This window comes from Ammospiza nelsoni, chromosome 5, assembly GCF_027579445.1.
Source record: "Ammospiza nelsoni isolate bAmmNel1 chromosome 5, bAmmNel1.pri, whole genome shotgun sequence".
NCBI classification, from domain to species: Eukaryota; Metazoa; Chordata; class Aves; order Passeriformes; family Passerellidae; genus Ammospiza; species Ammospiza nelsoni.
Window position 1 is genome coordinate 53242951 of NC_080637.1, and position 17879 is coordinate 53260829.

A 17879-nucleotide genomic window follows, 5' to 3' on the forward strand; every position below is an offset into this window, starting at 1 on the left:
CTCTGTGACTCACACCTCATCTCTAGCAATAAAGATTGCACGGTCAGAGTCCAGCATGCTGAATGGCCCAAATGATGGCACAGACCTCTCTCTTTTAGCTACATACTGCTAATAACAGCTTACTCATTGCTTAGTGTGGCTCCTAGCAGGAATTGAGTTTGTCTGAATAGATCAGCGGACTGAAGTTGGGCCCTTTGATGCAGGCCCCAATCCATTTGAGGATTTGCAGGGGTGTTACTTCTGAGTATAGCTTTTCTATTCCAGAGCTCTGATGAACAGTCTTGGTGGAAGGGTGTATTCAATTATTCTTTTATTGCATCCTTGCAGCATTCAAAGACACATCTCAGGTTCAGCAAAAAGGCTGAAATATTTGAATTGCAGCAGTCAAATCCTGCACGGTGCTCTTGCAGCACACAAATCAAGATCAAACACCACAAGCAATGATGCTATACTTGCATTCTTTACTCTTCAGCTAACTTAACCAGCTACAGTTTGCTAACTGAGGGACAAAGCTGTTTTCTCAGCATAGCAGAAAGACTAATGCAGTGCTACACTGAGTCTCTGCTGGAGAAGGGGAACAGCTGCCAGATATAAGGCAGTGATGTGTGTCCTTATTTATTTCATGCTTCCCTCCTTCAGAATTATGGAGAACCTTTGCTTTGACTTGGTGTCTCCATAAGGCCCATGTGGGCAGCATTGCTGAAAAAAATCTCCCTTGACACTGAAAAAACAAGGACAGAAATCACACCAACATCATCTTCACAGCTGCCTGCTTCTTTATGTAAAGCCCTTTCTGGATCTCAGCTGCAAGTGTGTGCAAAATCTAAAACCAAACGGACCTGCATAACTTGCATCCTTTTGCAATAGCACAAGACAATTAAATTTTACAGGGCAATATATTTAACAGTGTGATCAGACTAGTCAGATTTCTGGACAAGGGAACAGATCTTGGGAAGAGCATCAGCTGTATAACAGTTCTTGTAACTCCCTCACAATTGTTGATTTTATCCAAAACTTTTAAATTCTTCCAGCAGCAGTGATTTTATTCCTGCCAGTCCCTCCCTTAAAGGAGGCTGAGAGCACAAAGCCCCCACCATAAGCAGCAGCAAAGAGAAAACATTAACTGCCCTTCAGGACACAGCACCAACTTCAATCATAGCAACTACTGCAGCAGTATCCTAAATTATTCCAAACTAGTCTGCACCAACTGAGAAGGGCTCTCTAGTAGGATTTTAGTATTGACCTCCTAAGACTGTTGATCTCTAAGAGCTTTCCAAGACTTTAATCAAGGTCATTTAACACTTTCAAGATTGCTGGGTATGAAAAGCTGTATCCTTCTTCCTAGAGACTGGCTCAGCGGACCTTCTAAAGACCCTACAGTCAGATAAGCAGACATTTCTGAAGAAGAAAATGGCAACATTTCAGTGCTGAGGGAAGCTACTGTACTGTCAGGCCCAGTGAACAGCTGACCTACTTGGTAAAAGTAAGGGTGTCATAGAGAAAGAACAGTAACACTAAACAAGACCCACCACCTCACCACAAATAATCTGAATTTTGATTGAATTATTGGCTGCCAATACATAACAGTTGGGTGCAGGACTGAGACCAAAAAAAAAAAACCAACCCACCCCCCCACCCCCCCCCCCCCCCCCCCCCCCCCCCCCTCCTCTGACCCCCCCCCCCCCCCCCCCCAAAAATATTATTACCAAGGAAAATTATTGGTACCTCCAATAAAGTAGTATAGAACTATTGGGATAAAATATTAACTTGTTACTTCCACCCCAATCAATCAGAATTGCAAAACTTACATATAGAAATCTCAAAACGTAGTGTTTCCATTAGTTTCTGTGCAAAACAACAGAAGTTGCATTCCACTTCAATTTTAACTACACTTACAACTTTCATATGTATTTTCATCCTTAGATACACACATGTGAACATAAAACCAAAATTTAAAGAAGGTGAACTTCGTTATCAGTGACAGAAGATAACAATCCTGCCAGCCACCTTCTCTCTGGAAAACTGGACATACTTAAACAATGCTTGAGGAAAACAGCTTTCATCAAAAAAAGATTAACGGTATTACCTCAAAATAAATGAAGTTTTCATTGTTTCTCAGATTTCTACTTTAGATTTTAGGCAAAGTAATTTCTATTTAGAAAAACCAACCAAATAAAAACCTTTTAACATAGAGTAGTTCTGCAATTCTACCAACCTGTGCAACTCTTCAGTTTTTTCTTCAGTAGGGCCCGTGGTTAATAAGCAGTGTCGAAGGATGGCAGCCATGTAACGAAATTGATGAGATTCATTCTATATAAATATAAATTATGAAGATATTTTTTCATTTTGAAGATTGCAAGTAAGGCTTTCAGGTCACTAGAATAATAAAAGTTAAAGATGGAAAATACCTATTAGATCATAGCATCCATCCCTATCAATAAAAGGACTGTACCTTTGTTTCACTGAATGCTTAATGCTACATAACTCTCATAAGCTGACTTTTTCAAAAGTCAAGCCTTGTAAAACTCACTGAGGTTTTTCCAGTTAAACCAGCCTTCATTAGTAGAAAACCCAGTTACAAGTGTTTGCTCAATTCCATACCACTATTCCTAACACACCACTCTCTTTACTTCCTGTATTTACACCAGGCCACCTCTTCATCCATTTAGATTATGCATGTTCTTCACTTAATTTAGGCCTTTTGCCAAGTTTCATTCCCTCCACCTAGTCTGTCTCTTTTTTCTAATTCCCTTGATTTCTTTCCTCCATTCCGTTAATAACTTCTCAGCAGCCTTACTTGCCCTACCTTTTCCTCTCTCCAAGCAATCCCCCCCTTCCAACCTCCCACCAGACAGCAGCCATGCAATAGTACACCAGTAACTGCAACCATTTAACTCTGTATCATTGTCCTCACCCTTTTTCAACAGCTCTTCTGGCCATCTGTGTATGTTCTGGAGTGTTTGACCTGGCATAAAGCACCCAATGCATCTTTTGAAGGATCAGCATCAAAATCTGCCATCTGCAGATCTTGTCTGGCCTTGCTACTTTGAAACCATCTCCTGTCATTAAATACTGGTGTTTCAAATGGTCCTCTCCACATTAGGATAGATCTTGTTTAGCTTTCACCCACATGCCCAACCTCTCTGCTCTCCTTTTATTTTCCATGTGTTCTGCTGTTTGGAATTGCTTCAAATTCTGCATCTTCAGCCCACTTCATTAGCATGCCTTTCACTCCTCTCCCAGATCATTAATACTACCACTGGAATATTCACTAAGCAGAATGTCACCTAACATACCTGGCTAACAGCTAACAGCCACTAAAAAGTACTTTAATTTAAAAGTTCTCTGCTTTTAGGAATTTCTAGGAAAGAATTGTTATCTAAGCTTTATCTCAAAATGCAAATAAGCTTCTCATTAAAAAAAAAAAAAAGCTACATGCATTCTTGGGATATTAAGGAGGAAAAGACAGTGAACTGGCCTTTACATCTCTCCAGATTCAGTATGTTTTAAGAGTAAACCAACTTCCAGGGATCATGAGTTTATCTCTCAAGAGGTGAACAGTTTCTTTTTCCAACTTTCCATATAACTGTGTTACATGCTTTTTTACCTCCTGAACAATCACCTGTCTATACGAAGAACTTTGACAAAGTTAAAGATACTTTTAATAAGGGTCTAAGTCAGGAATATAAACAGAAGAAAGAAACCTCACTTTCTTTATATTTCCTTGAAACTCAAATAGTAGCTTCTCTGATCCCTCCATAACTTAATCTTAAATTTCAGGATTTCTTATTCAGCATATCCTTGAGATATTAAAGCAAAGAATAAACTTCCAACTTTGCTCAAGTTTTACATTCCTTAAAGTTATAATTAATATCTGGTTTGCTGTTTGGTCCAATGTACTAAAAAGAACAATTATTTGCAAGTTTTAACTAATGTAGAATTTTGATCAGCTTTATATGCTACATATTTACCATGTCCAATGGAAAGTAAATAACACTGTTCTAGAGACTATGATGTAAACTAAAAAGAAAGGTTCCCTATATAATTCTCCTGCTTTAGCCTGAATAACAGACTCAGGTTATTCAGAAAAGTTACCCTTGTAATTTCTGTTTGTAACACATAGGAAGCATATTTATCTAAGAAAAAAAAAAGATCTGACATAACAACTAAAACAAACCAAGATAAACCTTATTCATAAGACATATAACAATCAAAGTGTATTTTGTTCTTGTACTTGATCCCACCTTTAAGAGATAATGATGAAGTCCAAAGCTGGTGTTGGGAGGATGCGACAAAGATATTAACAACAGTAGCACTCTTTCATCACAGTTATTTGTTAAAAATGAGAGTTGATGTACTTATCATGCAACAGAGAAGTTCCCTCAGCTCTATCTATTGCCCTTTTGCCATAGTCCACAAGCTATAAAGATGCAGCCATCTGGTACACTTAGATAAAGAAGTTTTTCCTGGCCAGCTAATTATTAGTGAACTACATTTATTTTCTTTTGGAAATCTAAGACTTTTATGAAATAGTATTTTTTGCATTTTTGTATCTGAAAACATACAGTTTAAACTTGCATTAGGCAAGCCAAGCAGTTCTCCTAATACACAGAAAATACACGAATAAGATTTTCTGCCCAAGTTGTAGCAGGAACAACAACTGCCGCCTGTGTATCTACCTGTTGGTTCTTGCAGGCTAAACAAAATCAACTGAAAAAAGCACTTCAGCTAAGCCTTACCTTGCTGTGGACATTCCAGCTGTCAAGTGTTACATTAAATAGAGCCTTTAGTGCCTCAATGGCACAATCTGTCTCTTGCAAAGATAGAGGAAGCCTGTCACGATCTTCTGCTGCCTTATATTCTTCTGTCCATCTTACACTCAGGGAACTCTCCAAAGCCTGAGTCAAAACCTGCACCCCTTGTAGCTCCTGACGCAGCTGTGCTCTAATATCTGTGTGCAGAAGCGACAAGAGGAAGAGGAGACGCAAATCAAAGCATTTAATGTCATCAACAAGCTGCCGGTCCTTACATTTCTGCAGAAGATTGCAGAGCATTGCTGCAAGATTCAGTTCCAAACTGAGCTTCTGTGCAACTGAACTATTAAAAATTATGTTACAGAGGCATTTTAAGGCTTCTACTATCACAGGAAATTCAGATACTCTCTCCAGTGGATCTTCCACAGTGTCCAGCTTTGCTAGCTTCATAAGGATCTGCATGTTCCTCTTTGTGGTTACAGGCACTAAAACCTTCTTGTCCCGGGAGAGAATCCGGAGGGCCTCCAGGCAGGCAACTTGACATGAAGTCTTTGTGTCTTTTTCAAGGATGTTTAGAATTCCTTCACACAGTTTCTAGGCAAACACAACAAAGAAAAAGGGGACAGTTTTAGTGTCAAAATACTGGTGGCAATAAGAAACTACTTTGCTAAGCTTCCATATAACTTTTGACGTTTTATCTCACTTGAGAAACTAGGTATTCCATATTAGCACTTCAAAATATGTACTGTTACCAAAGGCCTCCAGAAAGCACCAAAAGCAGTTTTCCTCATGGACACAATCCAAATACATCAACATTTGCAGAAGCATTAAGCCAAAATGGCAGCTATTACCCACCACTGCCAGTTACAGTATCAGGACTAAAAACTCCAGAAGAATAACAAAGTTAAAGAGAAGTGAAAGCAAAAATATGTCAAAGTACAACAGTCACACCTACAGCACCTGCAGAATTTTTAAGTCAAGGTTGTTTCAGTCAGGAGGCTGGGAGAAAAAGAAACCAAAATAACTGCTACTTAACATACAAAGATTAGTATTCCCATGTTTGGTAACAGCTGTAATTTATGTGACCTCTTCAACCTAATCCACAGACTTCTCCCATTTTAAGTATGACTCTAAGAAATAACACCTCTGACACAGAAACACAATGCAGTTTTCCTTGAAGGCAGACTGGAGCAGTTCTACCAAAGCAGCTTTATCAACACAGATTGTTCTTGATGTCAAAATAGTTCACAGATTCCTTATAGCAACAGGACTGCAGGGGTAAATAATCACATAAATGCAGCATGGGAAAATACAACACTCCAATAATCTGCAGGTCAGAACTGTAACATCTCAATTACAGAAGCATTACCTTTTATAAGACAGAAATGGGCAATCAATCAATCAAAGGGGAGAGAAGAGAGGCCAGAAGAGATTACTTGTTGTGAGAGGACTCCAGTGGGATTTTATGCCTTACGCTCAAGACAACACAACTACTCATGGGTACTAGCGTCAGAAGTATAGTCACAAAGAAATTCCCAATACAACAGAAACTGCACTGTACCTCCTAGGACACAGTTTCTCCATGCTCCTCTCCTCCTCAGCGTGGTGTCTTGACCATCAACATGAATAAATTACTGAAGAAGCCAGAGCAGCCACTGAGTGGAAGAGCCCTAAAGCAGAAGTCTACTTAGGACCCAAAATTCATATTGTGACCTCAGGCAGTCTGTGTCAAAAAAATCATTACAAAAAGCATAGGAATACTAGTAAAGTATAAAATGGTGCTTGGTGAATGGTCTCTGAATTCCACTTTCACTATCACCACCACAATGAAAAGGTGAGGAGCACTGAAGCCCATGACCCTGACACAAAGTTCAAAACAAAGATTCCACTTGGGACATGTAAGCCAGTATTACTACTGTGATGATTTACAATTAAAGTCAAAATAAAAAAATGAACAAAATCAAGAACAAACATTAAATCTAAAGCACATCTAGAACAGACACTCCAGAAGAATATGGGAGCAAATAACCCAAGACTTAAACTTGTTTTAACTTCAAACAACATTCAAAGAAAATGTGCAAACAAAGTCAAACAATCCAGTCAAACTGACTAGACAATCCAGTAAGAGCCTGAAAACAAGGAATGAGTCCCACCTCTCATCACATATGCAACATGAGAAATCTTTTATCAGAATATTAGAGACACTACAGTACTAAAAAGCCCACATGTGACCAACTGTACAGGCATACAGGTACTTACTGTGGCTGGAAAAAGGCACATAAGGACAGAGTTCTTCACCATTAACCTAGAGCTGCTCACACAGAACCACACAACTCCCCAGTTTAGCATGGTATGCTAGACCTGCACCAAATGTTTCTGAAGGTGGCAGCTTTGAAGTGTTTTTTAAAATGCACAAAACAAAAAATGCCCAGTCTAGATCCACAGCCAAATTACCTACAGCTCAACTTCTTACAAGAGTTCACTTTCTATTGCTGAGAGTTTTGCATACAGTTAAGTCTGCTTTGCAAGCTGAAGTGTGGAGTCTGTTTGGTTTTGAGGAATAACACACAACTGAACAGACAGTTCACAAAACTCCAGAAAAATCCTAGTTTATTCTGTGTTTAAGCACTTTTCAACTAGACTTAGCAGTTATTGTCTACCTCATTGGTAACAGCTGCTACAAGGTGGTCTGTAACAATTTATCCAAATTCTGAAACTTATTTGATTACATAGAGACCAAGCTACTCAAATTCTGACTTAATTTTTTTCCCCATAAGTTTTACCCACCTGCTGTTATGAAAGTGTCACTGGAAAATGTCAAAAGCACTGCAGGAGGGATGCCAAAGGGCAATAACCTCCTGCTGACTTGCTGTGAGAGGTGGAAGCCTAACCTTCCCGCCATACAGTAAATGACATGCAATTTAATTAAAAATATAAAATCATCTCTTTGGCTTCAAATCATTCAAAGTGAAATGCAGCACCAGAAGAGTCTTAACTCTGAATAGTTGTACTAAAGATAGATATAAAATAGATCTTTTTTTTTTTTTTGAAGAGATTTAGCAACCTGATTACAACTTAACTGCTGACAAAGTTCTCTGGAGTTAAGATCCAGTGAGCCATCAAGAGTGATTTTAGAGGAAGCAGCAATCAGGGCATCTGTGACAGTGAACCACTGTTGGCTGATCCCAAGAGCCATCAGCAGCTCAGGAAAAGCTAGAGTATCTGATTATAATTGCAGAGCTATCCACGGAAAGATTCACCCTATTAGGAAATTGCCTCAGAGACAATTAAAACCAAATGCCATACAGCACATTTTCTGTTTTGGCCTTGATGGTACAAGGGAAATGATGCACAGAGATAAGAGAAATAGGAAGAGATGTGACCACAACAACATTATCATGCTTTTCATTTTCTCTAGGTGGTGCTCTTTCTACCACCCTGTAGACCATTAGCATGGCATAAGCTAAGGGGCACAGATTTCATTTATGTGGTTGGAAATGAAAGCAAGTGAACATTCAGACAGGAAGCAACCTCCCCCTCTCACAGCACATATGATGACTGTTCCAGTTTCAGGGCCTTTGTTTGTTACCCTTTAGGTCACTGCAAGATTTTCACATTTCTTTGTTTGGTGTTCTATCCTTTCAACATCCAGATAATATTTTGACTTTCATCAATCATGCTACAGCAAGCAATGTTTTTCATATATTTTTTCAAAAGCTTTAGTTTTAACATTTTTTTATTGTAAAATCCCTTCATTTCTCTGAAATTCAAGATTTCTTAGCTTTTGTGCTAATATTAACACAGAACAATGCACACCATTCCTTTTGTCTAGGCTGTAGTATTAAATCTTGTATCAAAACAGGAAGGCCAGAAAAACCCATTTGTCATCTTGTTTTGACAAATAAACTACTAACCTATTTTGGTCCTTTATCTTGACAGTGTAAAGCCACAATGCTAAGAAGCAAAACAGCCCAGTAGAAAAAGATCTCTCCTGAAACACAGATGAGTGTTTTCTCCCTTGCTCAGCCACAGGCCTGCTTTGTGACTTTGGGCCAAATACTTCCATTATCTTCCACTATCTTTGTTCACAGGCTGATTACACTGGGGTGAGGGGAGGGAATGGAAAGGAGAGCACAACTCTTCAGTTTCTGTGTTTTAATGTCTATTAACGATTCCGAGCAAAGCATCCATGACAGTGAGAAAGTAAGCCCAAGAATATTTGAAATATTACTTACAACTTTCATTTCTCTGCAAGTCAAGACAACATTTATACAACATATATCATCAACTGTGCTGAATAACAGGACAATTAGATAACCTCCCCTGAGAAGACTGTGTCAAATTTTTGCCTAGTCTTTGTGGACAGACATGGGTGGGAAGGTGTATACTTGCATTCCTTGAGGATTCAGCCTGCTTTATTTTGAGCACTTCATTGTTGAGCCTGCACTGACAGTGGGCAGTTGGCTGTTTGGCAGGAGCCTGCCAGCTCTGACATGGCACAGAGCCAAGCTGAAGGTTTGAACACATGAGAGCAGGACATTCTGCAGGTGAGGTGAGGAGCACACTGAGCAATCCCTGTTGTCAGAACTGGTGGATTAAACACTTGCTTCAGAGTCACAGAAAGGTTCAATCCTGTGTAGCTGCACTCACAGCAGCCCCTGCTCACCTCACTGGACAGAGAGAGAGAGAGAACCCTTTTATCTTCTGTAATCCCATGGTGAAAGGATGTTAAAAGGAGAGATGGGTTTCATGAACCTTAAGAGGTTTCAGTAAAAGCTAAAAAATGCTGGATGGGAATGGACAGGACCAGAGGGAATTAGAACAAATGCTCAGTATTAATGCAGGATACTTAGTACTTTTTCCTCTTACAGACTGGTACTCCCTTAAGGGGTTTTGGAGAAGTCAGAACAGTAACAACAGCAACTAAAATACCACACAGTGTGCCCACAGGAGAACTTGAGCTTAATATTGTTACAGGACACTCACTAATAGACTTTAAAAGCTTACCCCATATTTACTGGGAAGAGAAAAACTGTGCCTTGGTGGCTGCAGGAACCTTCAGACCTCCCTGAAACATCATAGCATCAAGAGCACTAACTTAAGAATGAGTTTCTTCTAAGATTTAGAGTGTGACAGCATCTTGCTCCATCAACGTACTTCACTCCTTCCAGAGTTAAAACATGGTACTGTACAGAGAGTAAGAGAATTTCCCCACATCATTAATTTAACTGGTAGAGAAATCCCCACATACATTTGGTATGATTTACCACCAGCTATTTTAACACCTTGAAAACACTCAGTGATGCAAGGGGAAAACACTGTTTTGGGTGATTTTCTTCCCATTGAATTTTAGATCCATCATGTTCAAATCAAACCCAGACAATAACTCAAGAACACTGGTCTCAAATTCTGAAGATTTCTTTTAAGAGACCCAACACAGTAAGCTGGACCTAACAGAGCAGAAACCTGATGCTGCAAGTACACTAAGAGGTGAAGCAGACAGAAAGGTATGGGCTGAAGAGGAAATAGTTCAGTCATATCAGGTAAGAATATGGCTTGTAAGTCATATTCTTATATTTGGCTACTGCTTCCCTTTTTTCCCCTTCCTCTTGCAAACTCAGTGCCTTCATCCAAATTAAAAGGCCCTACTTGCCATCTTGGACAGATTTACTTCATCTGTTATATCACAGCAAATGGTGCCATGACAACTTCCAGCTGTGGAATGCTATGACCAGCCAGGCAATCAGTGCTGAGACATTTCCAGGGCACAAACAGTACTGTAATTTTCTTACCATCTAAAGTCTGTAAACAGCACAAATGTGTTGCTACTTCAGAAGCAGTATTTGGCTCCAACAAAGTATAAATAATGGAGAGCAAAGCTATTCAATAAAGATCAAGTGGTCCAAAAAACCCTTTCCTTTTTGTATTAGCATGTGATCTTGAGCTGAAGCACCTGCTCTGCCAGAGAGAGGGAGCCACTACACCTGACAACTCTCTCCAAGGTGACTGCCTGGTCAAGTTAATAGATATCCCTTTTCTGGAGTGGATTCCAGAACAGACCAACTGTTTGTCTTAACCATGCCACGGTGCTGTGAAGTGTTGCAGTTCTGGACACTCAACTTTTTCCAGCAGAACACTGTCAAAAACTTCTTGACTGCTTGAGACAAATATTTCAGATTTCTAAGCGCTCATTAAACTCCTCAGAAACAACACCACTGCCTTTATTTCAGCTGCTATTCCAGAACACATTTACTTCTGGTTTGCAATTTCTATACTGTTTACACAAAAAAAACTGAAAACAGGCTTCCATAAATTCTTATTTTTTACTAGTATATAACAAGTTAAGAAGGATTGGCACTGACTTGATGTGCCTGGTATCTGAGTGTATCTTAGAGTACAACATAGATTGCCATCTGATTTATAACCAGAACACTCACCACAGATAGGCCAAGGCTGACACATACATCATTAAACAACCAGGACAAATACAAGGACTGCTCACATTACAATCTTGAGGTTTTATCACCCTGAGATGTATTACAGTCCTGTGGCTATGTTCAGATAGACAAACTTGATAGCATTACCTCCCTTCCTGTCTTCTGGAGGACACAACCTACTTTTCTCCTTGAATTCATTATCATAAACTCACTGCTGATTTAGTTAGGTTACAGCCTAAAACCATCATGCTTTGGTAGTCATATATCACTGCAGAACAATTTACTCAGTCTAATTAACCAGCTTCTAGTCAAGCCATAGTTTTGGCCTTTCTATCTTTTGTATTTTCAGCATGTCACTGGTGTGTATGGGTTGCTTAAAAAAAAAATCCTCATACTATGTAACTTACATTCACCTCTCCAAACTCATTGTCTTTATTTGGCTTTTGCCTATTTGGCCTCTGCTCTCTTGTCCTTTCCTGTGTTCTGCAGCTGGCAATCAATTTTTCAGACTAGACATTCACTCAAGCACAGTGTAAAAAGGGATGGGAGGGATGGTGAGGGAACAGAGGTAAGCATCAAGTCCAGATCCCAGGTGAGTTCTTCTACAGATCAGAAGGGACACACAGAGTGCATCACCACATCACTGAGTGTCAGCTTCCAGCAAAGCCATAGATAAAGCAAAGCTAAGAGGTCTTTGATTCTCTGTGTAACAAGGAATTGCAACTGAAGATTACAGTACAAACAACTGATGGGTTTGCAAATGCAAAAGACTGACAGACTTATCATCCCATCCATTTCTACCAGGAAAAAAAAAAAAAACTTAAAATATTTAGATTTAGCATAAGATCATGGAATGAAACAATGTGTGCCCAATTTCAGACAAGCTATCCTTGTAGGAATCTTGCAATTCTGATTTCAAGCTTTGAGTTTATTCCAGAAATAGCAGAAAGATACAGCCTCATTCACTAATGAACGTTTTCTGAATAAATATGCAAATCAGCCTCAAAGCTAATTACACAACAGAAAGAAAGGGCTATGTACTACATCTTACACCCTAAAAATAACAACAGGAAAAAAAAAATTCCACGTCCAAGCTTTAAATGCAAGGCTGTGAATGGATCCCAAGGGATGTGCTAAGCCCTCCCACACCTGGACAGCTCAATTCACATTTCCCAGCTTTGACACCTGATGCATGTACCACATCTCACTGATTACAGCACCTTTGGAACAACAGGCTTCTGCAACCCTGTCTTCTTTATAGCTTAATAGTTTTCTTCTTTAATTATCCCTTCATCTTAATCCCTAGTGTTCTTTAAGCATCTCACGTAGACAAGAAATACATCTGTCATATTGTTACCTGCTGAGAAGAGAGAAAATTGAAAAATCTATGGTAAAATTTTACCTCAGTAGATATAGAAGAGTATCTTTACATTTATTCTTCCACCTCATCTCAAATCTGTACCCAGCAAAATCATTTATAGGCTTTTCTGTAACTACTTTCATTCAACACTGGGAGCCTTGCTAGGAGAATTTCAGAGAAAAAAGGGCATGTGTAGTTGTCATGTCTCTTGGACTGAAGAAGCAACAATTAAATTATACCTTTATACTCACTGCTTGCACCATTTCACGATGGCATCTAAGCTGAGAGACTGCCTTTACTCCTTTACTCTTAACTTCTTCATTGAGGTATGCAGCTCTACAGCCTATTTTACTCACCTTTCTTTTGTCTTCATCTGCAGGGTCAAACCTGAAAGTGGCCCGATTCTGTAAGCAAAGACAAGAGTTTGTGATTGTTACATGCACAGCAGCTGCAGAGGATGTAATACCTGCAAAACTATTCAAAACTCCAGGGCTCTGGTTAAACTAAGCCTCAGATAATGAGGCTACAACCATGCCCTCCTCTTCCCATCCTCCCCAACAGCAAAAGCATCACTAAGTGCCTCCAATGAAGAGTTTCACAATTACTACTGGTGCAGAGCAAGCTTTTATCTGTGGGATGTGAGTCAACTACCTCACACATGGCACTTAATGAGGGTGAAAAATGAGAGAGATTGCCTTGTGTTTCACACATACCTCATTACCCAGATTCTTCCCCAAACAGATCTTGCTTACAAGCTTTTGACTGCTCTGAGTGTTCCAAACCAGAACCACCATGGCATCATCTTGCCCAGAAAACAAGTACTACAAATCAAGTAAGCCTTGCTACAAAAACTAGGAGTTTCTGTGTTCTGGCAGCTTCCAAAACACCTTACCAAGGTATTTGTTTCTCTGGTACAGTTAAACAAAAGGTAGACATAGTCTAACTACCAGTCCTTATTTTTTATTAAACACTTCAAATAGCAATCGGGCCTAGTTCCATGTTAGCACCCCGAAGAATGCTATTAGGGAAATATTACTCATCAGACAAAGAAAACAGCACTAATACCAGACATTTCCCTGAAGGTTTTAAAACTTCCAATATAAATGATCAAGCATGATTAACAGCTTCCAAAAAATTAAAATATCAATTTCTACATCTAACGTGCAACTTGCTACACCATGCAAGTGACTGAAAACAAAAGTGACTTTCCATAGCACATTCATGGGCCTTCTTACCTTTCATGACCCAAGCTCACAATTACACAGAAAGGTCACCAACATCAATTAGAGCCTTGAGGATGTCAGGAAAATAATTCTCCTCCTCTCTCAATAATAGGCAAATAATCCCCTTCCTCTCTTTTACAGAGCTCCCAACTAGACAACAGGAGTTCAGCAACATGCTGAACTCAAAGACAGGTGAGCATTGAATGATGAGCAATCAACCAAGAGAATGCAACCTTTATGTTTGCACATGAACATTTCAGCAAGTTTACAAAAGCAATGTAGTGAGAACAAGCCTAAGCAGTAAAGCAACATGAATTGGAATAATCACTGCAAATAGGACAGCACAGAGAAGCACCAACAGACATATTAATTTCTCTAATCATGGTTATTCTATAGGCACTTGCACTTTGGAACCACACTTGATCCATCCTTTCTTTTCAATTAAAGCATATTTCATTTGTTATTTGAAAAAAAAACAAACTAGGGAAACCTGGAGTACTCTGCCCAGTCTTTGCTGGCCCATAGACAAAGTGTCAGTAACAAAGTGTACAAAAAAAAAGAGATGAAGGAAATACGATTAAAAAGTTTGAGCAAGAAATGCAGTAAGCGCAATGTCATACTGAGACAGCATTAAAGTTTCTCAGCTACTCCAAACAAAGTATTTAGCTACACACTTAACTCCAAGACTTCATGCAAATACTTGAAATGTCAGAACACAAGGTGCATGAGCTCTCAACTGTGCCCTTGACGACTCAACTCAAGCCTAAATAATTCACCTGGGAAAGCTGCTGAGAAGGTGTAAAATCCAGTGCAGCAAAATACAGAAACTATGCTTGTGCATCCTTTCTGACAGAACACATTTAACACGGGGTCACTTTGAGGAGTAAGGACAGAAACAAAAGGTTCCTTCAATCAGAATCCTTCCTCTGTACCTCAGAGGTCAGTAAGTTAAAACAGATGTGTCCATGAACTCCTGATCTACCAATCCTTCAGACAGAGTGCCCTCCAGCTGCATCAATCTCTACCTTTGAATTTCACCCAGACAAAGGCAGCCTATGTCCAGACTCAAGGTTCTTCTACAAGCCCAAGTTTGAGTGAAGAAATCAGTTACTGCCATTGTTAGGTGTAAAATATGTTGCACTTAAGATAGCAAATTTCAAGACACCTCTTAGAGGATGAATACCCACATCACATCCATGTTCATTTGGCTTCTCCCCTAATCACAAAGCAATTTAATGAAACTTTAGCTAAAGATCTGAATGTTCGTTCCTGAAACAGATTCCTAAATTTCAGTCAATAAGTAGTTCAACATGACTGCATATAAATTACAGCCAAAGCCAAACCCTGAGTCAGCACCAGCTTTAGAGACTTGTGTACCACTCACACAAGCACATATACAAAGGACAGCCACCTGATGGGTTGAGACATAATCTTTCAGAATGGACTGTGCTGCTCTACTACAATCTAAGTGTCAAAATGCCCCTATCAGAAGGAGGGGGGGGGGAGGGAGGGGTTAATAAAAGATTAACCCAACATGTATTTTCACTCTGATTTTCACCTCCCTATATCAACAGGAAACACCTTCACTTCTTGTCTGAACATACCCATACCAGACTACAAAAGCAGCAGACCCTTACTACTTGTTCATACCTGCCAGCATTAAAAGCTCAACCTGCTCTAAGCTGTCTCCCCCTTTCGCTGTGCTTGGCCAGAAGCACGGAAAAATGAAGGGGGGTCTGTCAGCCCATTTCACACACATCCCCCGCACACTGACACGGCCGCTGTCCGGGCGATGGAAAGCGCTCTCCGTTCCCGGTGACAAAGGGCTGCCCACAAAGGGCAGCACCTCAGGCAGGTGGGCAGGTACCGAGAGACCTCAGTGTTCTTCTGTCCGGCCCCTGCCTAGCGGTGTACGCAGGTTAAAAGACTTGTGACGCAAATGAACGCTTCGAACAGCTCCTTTTACAGCCGATCACCGATAACCCCCACTACCCACTGGGCGCGCAGAACGCAAGACCGAACGTGCCGGGGCCCGAGCCCGGCAATGGGCTTTGTGCTCCCCTGCCTGCTTTCCTCCAGCCACTGCCCCGGCCCTCCGCCCCAGCAGCGCCGCGGGGCCCGGCACGGCCTGCGAGCGGGGAGCGCACGGGAGGGGCGGGACGCTGCGCCGGGCAGGGGCTCTGAGGGGCGGGGGCCATGGCGGTAGAGCGGTGAGCGCTGGGGACCCGCTGCAGAGCCCAGCCCGGGGGGGTCCAGGACGATGCTGGCGGCTCTGCCGATGGCGGGCGGGGCGGGGCGGCGACAGCGCCGGGGGAGCGGCGCAGAGGGGAGGGGGATGGAACCCGTTACCTCCTCGTTGTACCACGCCAGGACGCGCTCCACCGCCTCGGCGCCACCGCCGCCGCGCCCCTCCACGGCCTCCAGCACCGCGCCCAGCTCCGGGCCCGGCTCGGCGCCCCGCTCCATGCCCGACCGTCCCGTCCCGTCCGGTCCGGCGCCGCCGGCAGCGGCCGCACCCCGCCCGCGCACCACAACCCGCGGCCCCTGACGCGCCCGACACTCCGCGGAAGCCGCCCGGACTGCCAGGCAGCGTCCGCGCGCCATTGGCTGGAGGGGCCGACGGCGCGCACTCCCCAGCCCTCCTATTGGCTGCCGTCCCGTCGGCCGGCGATTCCGAGAGAGGACTCCATCTCCCAGCATGCCCAACGGCGCGACGGCCGGCGGGGTGTGCCGTGCTTTCTTGCCGCGGGGCACGATGGGTGCTGCAGTCCGTGCCCACAGCGCCCAGGGTTCCCGCTGGGAAGAGCGGCGATAGCCCGCTCTCGGGAGGCACGGCGGCACAGGGCGCTGCCCAGCGCTTCCCTCCCTCTTTCTTAGGCTTGGCCGATTGCGACCTGCCCTGGGCACGCCGTGTCGGTCGCAAGACGAAGGGCTGCTACAGCTAGGGCTGGCTGCTTTTTCTTAAGCTTTTAGGTTTAAGTATCGCGGGCGAAGTCTGTGAGTGTTCCCTGAAGCGGGGCTTCGCCACAGCGTCTGGCAGCAAAACCCATCTCAAGTCTAACCCACTAGAGCAGTGTGGTACACGAAAATTTTGCGTTTTGTTCAGGAGGTGGCAGGAGGGGAAGGTGCATTGGCAGAGCCAGGCAATGGTGAACGGTGTCTCTATAAAGGTTTTGCAAGACTGCGTGTTTAAACCGCTCTGAGCACATCCACAGCATTTCCAAACTCAAGGTGCCCTGTAATTGAAATTCATTGTCCAGATAGCAGAAAATTATATATTGAAGTTAACAAAACCCACTCCCCAAATATGTTCATACAGAGCTGTGGCTAGTCTCTCCTCAAAATCTTTATTCCTTCAGTTCAGGAACTCGTGAGAAAGAGAAACCTTTAATCTCACAAATGACTGGTTCCATAGTGGAAAACACCAGGGAGGTTGCATCTGCAGGTGGACAGAGCCCAGAGGTGGACAGATGTGACGGTGCCTGTCTGCAGCGTTTAAGATGCACACCCAAACCAGAACCTGAATTTCCTCCTTAGGGGTTTCTTGCCACAAGAACTGAAATATAAATCCAGAATAGCACAGTCACTGGACTGCAAGGAGTAACAAAATCCAGTCATCCAGTGTGCAGCCATTAATTCTGAGTCTGATCCATCTGTAAACTAATAGAGCTTTGGAGAGAAACCCAATAAAAAGAGTCTTTTGCTTGTTGGATTTACAACTCTATAAAAAAAGTATAAGCTGGCTTAGATTTACTTCACAGCACAGCAAAACACTCATTTTACTTGCCCAGAGTTTTTTTTGTTTTGTTTTGTTTTGTTTTGTTTTGTTTTGTTTTGTTTTTTTTAATTCCAAAACCTGAAAAATGAACATTAGGAAACTGTTACTGCCCTTTAAAGGCACATTGTTATTCATCATCACCGTGTTTTATTTTCCACTTTATGTAGTATATGAAGGATTAGGATTTCAATGAAAGAGAAGGACAGAATAAATTGCATCCTCTACCAAAGAACTGGCAGACCTTTTCAGATGGGTGCATACCACAAGCCCGTCCGATGTTAGTCAGCTTTATGTAAACCTTCCAAAGAAACGTCTGCCCCTGAATTT

General features: G+C 41.9%; 1 protein-coding gene across 2 annotated transcripts in view; it reads right to left on the reverse strand.

The window, feature by feature from the left end:
• RIC8B (RIC8 guanine nucleotide exchange factor B) overlaps window positions 1-16278 on the reverse strand; it is a 33835-nt gene extending 17557 nt beyond the window's left edge. Inside the window, exons 1-4 of one of the 2 annotated variants that reach the window (XM_059473133.1) lie at window positions 16124-16278; window positions 12908-12955; window positions 4740-5348; window positions 2216-2310 (exon numbers count right to left, since the gene is read on the reverse strand). In XM_059473133.1, coding sequence (XP_059329116.1) covers window positions 2216-2310; window positions 4740-5348; window positions 12908-12955; window positions 16124-16240 — 869 coding nt within the window. In that variant the 5' untranslated portion in view covers window positions 16241-16278. Of the gene's footprint in view, window positions 1-2215; window positions 2311-4739; window positions 5349-6315; window positions 6404-12907; window positions 12956-16123 lie in introns of those variants that run through there. The other variant, XM_059473134.1, reaches the window with a different exon arrangement.
• Between the last annotated feature and the right edge of the window lie 1601 nt (window positions 16279-17879).